This window comes from Propithecus coquereli, unplaced genomic scaffold (genome assembly GCF_000956105.1).
Source record: "Propithecus coquereli isolate 6110/MARCELLA unplaced genomic scaffold, Pcoq_1.0 Scaffold57, whole genome shotgun sequence".
NCBI classification, from domain to species: Eukaryota; Metazoa; Chordata; class Mammalia; order Primates; family Indriidae; genus Propithecus; species Propithecus coquereli.
In genome coordinates, this window is record NW_012151618.1 from 457,829 (window position 1) to 460,267 (window position 2,439).

At 32.6% G+C, this 2,439-nt stretch overlaps 1 protein-coding gene across 1 annotated transcript in view; it reads right to left on the reverse strand.

Moving 5' to 3' along the window:
- DMXL2 (Dmx-like 2) overlaps positions 1–2,439 on the reverse strand; it is a 181,885-nt gene that overhangs the window by 94,254 nt on the left and 85,192 nt on the right. Inside the window, exon 10 of the mRNA XM_012658020.1 lies at positions 1,771–1,820. Within this exon, the coding sequence (XP_012513474.1) occupies positions 1,771–1,820 (50 nt within the window). The remainder of the gene's footprint in view (positions 1–1,770; positions 1,821–2,439) is intronic.

Consider the following 2,439-nt stretch of genomic DNA (forward strand, 5'->3'; position numbering starts at 1 on the left):
AAAAAAAAAAAAAAAAAAAAATCAATTGTATTTCTATATTCTGGCAATGAATACATGGACACCAAAATTAAAAATACCATTATAATTGCTAGGAAATATTTAGGTGTAAACATAACAAAACATGTATAGGACTTGTATGCTGAAAACTAGGAGAATGAAAGGAAAGAGAAGAAGAGAGTGGTTAGTGGAAGGATAATGTTGTAAGTTGTTTACATTTACTTGAAGTGATATATTATTATTTCAAGATAGACTGTGAAAGATTAAAGATGCATATTCATATTGTAAACCCGAAAGGAATCACCAAAAACAAAAACAGAAAGTGTAGCTAATAAACTGACAATGGAGATGAAATAGAACCATAAGAAAATACTGAATCCTCCAAATCATGAGGAATGCTATAAATGGCAAAAAACTAAAAACAGGCAAATGCTCCCATTTGCAAAAAGGAAAACAACATACTTCTGTAAGCCAGATCAAGGAGCGTGATGTCTATTTAGTGAAATGTTTTAGTTATCAAGAGATGTCAAGGTACATACATTAAATACATATTAAAACAAATCATCTCATATAAATTTGACTTCCTTCTTTGCAGAAGATTTGGCAGACCAAGTGTATTTTATTTCAGCAAAGTACATGACAAGGTACCTCATGGAAATCCTTGGGACAAGCTGGGAAATATTCCAGACAATAAAAATGGAGAAAGATTTCAAATGTATACTGCTAGGCTCTTTGTTCAGAACTGTCCTGTTTATCATCTTAATGACTGACTTAGATGAAGACGTAGAAATAACTTTCATCCAATAAGCTGGTGATGTGATTCATAAAGCAATAATAAATAAATATATTGAACAACAGAATCCAGATTCAAAAAGATCCTAAGAGGTTAGACTATTAAGTTGAGCTTCGCAAGATGAACTATAATAGGGAAAATAGGCTTACATTTGGGCCCCAAATTCAAATGCACAAAATATAGAATGGAGGAGATATGGCTTACTAGCCCAAAAAAAGGACTTTGGGATATTTGAGAGTCAGCTCAACACGAATTAATTACATACAAAGAATATGGAGTGACTGCCAAAACACAACAGCATCTAATGAGAGAAGCCATGATACTGCTATATTCTAGTCATCCTACAATGCCCAGAGTATAGACAAACTGAAACCTGCTCAAATAGTAACCAGGTTCAAATGTAAAACAATTAAATAAACTTGATGGGCAGAGGAGGAACAGGTCTGGCCTGAGGAAAAAATGTTCACGGGTTACATACAATACAGCTGTCTTCAAATACATGAGGTGCTCTCATATACAAGGAAAATTAGACTTATTCTAAGTGGAACTAGGACTAACAAGTAGAATTTACAGAAAACAAATACAATTTCAATATAATAGTGGGAGTAATTCAAAGACAGAATGAGCTGCATTTAGAGTTGAGTTTCCCTCACTGGTGGACAGATGACAAATTGGCAGGAATGTAGTAGAGGGGAATAAAACATCAGATGGCTTGTTAGACTAGATGCCCTTTAAAGTGTCTTCCAACTCTAATTCTACAATTTTACTTTTTTAGACTTTCTCTATGCCAAACCTTTGGCTTCAGTCCAAATGGTTTTCTCACTGTCTCTGGAACAAACTGCATACATGTACTTTCCTGTATCCATACTTACTTCAGGCCATTCTCTCAGTCAGGCAAAGACGAAGGATATGTCCTTATAAATCTTATCCATCCATCAAGAATGAACCCCAAATACTGTCCTTAATAATGACTTCTGTACCTGCCTTAATCTATCTGATCTCTTTCTCCTCCGAATTATGCGACACTTCTCTGAACAACATTTTCACAAATAATTAAATGCCATCCTTAGACACTTCTTCTTGTCTTAATAAAAATTTAAATAACAGTTTAATAATTTCTCTCCTCAACCAAAGTAAAAGCTCCTTAAAGGCAGACACTGAAACTTATACTCTGTATCCCCTACACATCTAGGGACACATAGTAGATACTCAAAAATGGTCTTTGGTTTTCAATAATGAAAACATTTTTATTAGAACAGTTGTTTTATAAAGAGATAAGCTTTTACAAGTAAATGGAAAATTCACTGTTCAAATCTAGACACTAACTGATTTATAAGACTTCCTATTCAGATACAGAACTACCAGAATAAGATACTGCTACCCACTGATAACATATTCTAATCAGAAGACTTTTTTAAATAGTGAATCGAGCTTATAAAAGTTCAAATTTTCCAGTCTAAACATACAGCTTGGTAAATATCCCTTAAAATCTTTTTTTGAGCAAAGTAAGGTTAATAGAATCAAACTAAAGAGTGAAAAATGTTAGGAATAAACAACATTTTAGAAAAAACATCATTTTTATCTCTTTATATGTAAAATATATTGATATGTGATATGTAGATTAAAATTTTGATTCAGATACTTAGAAA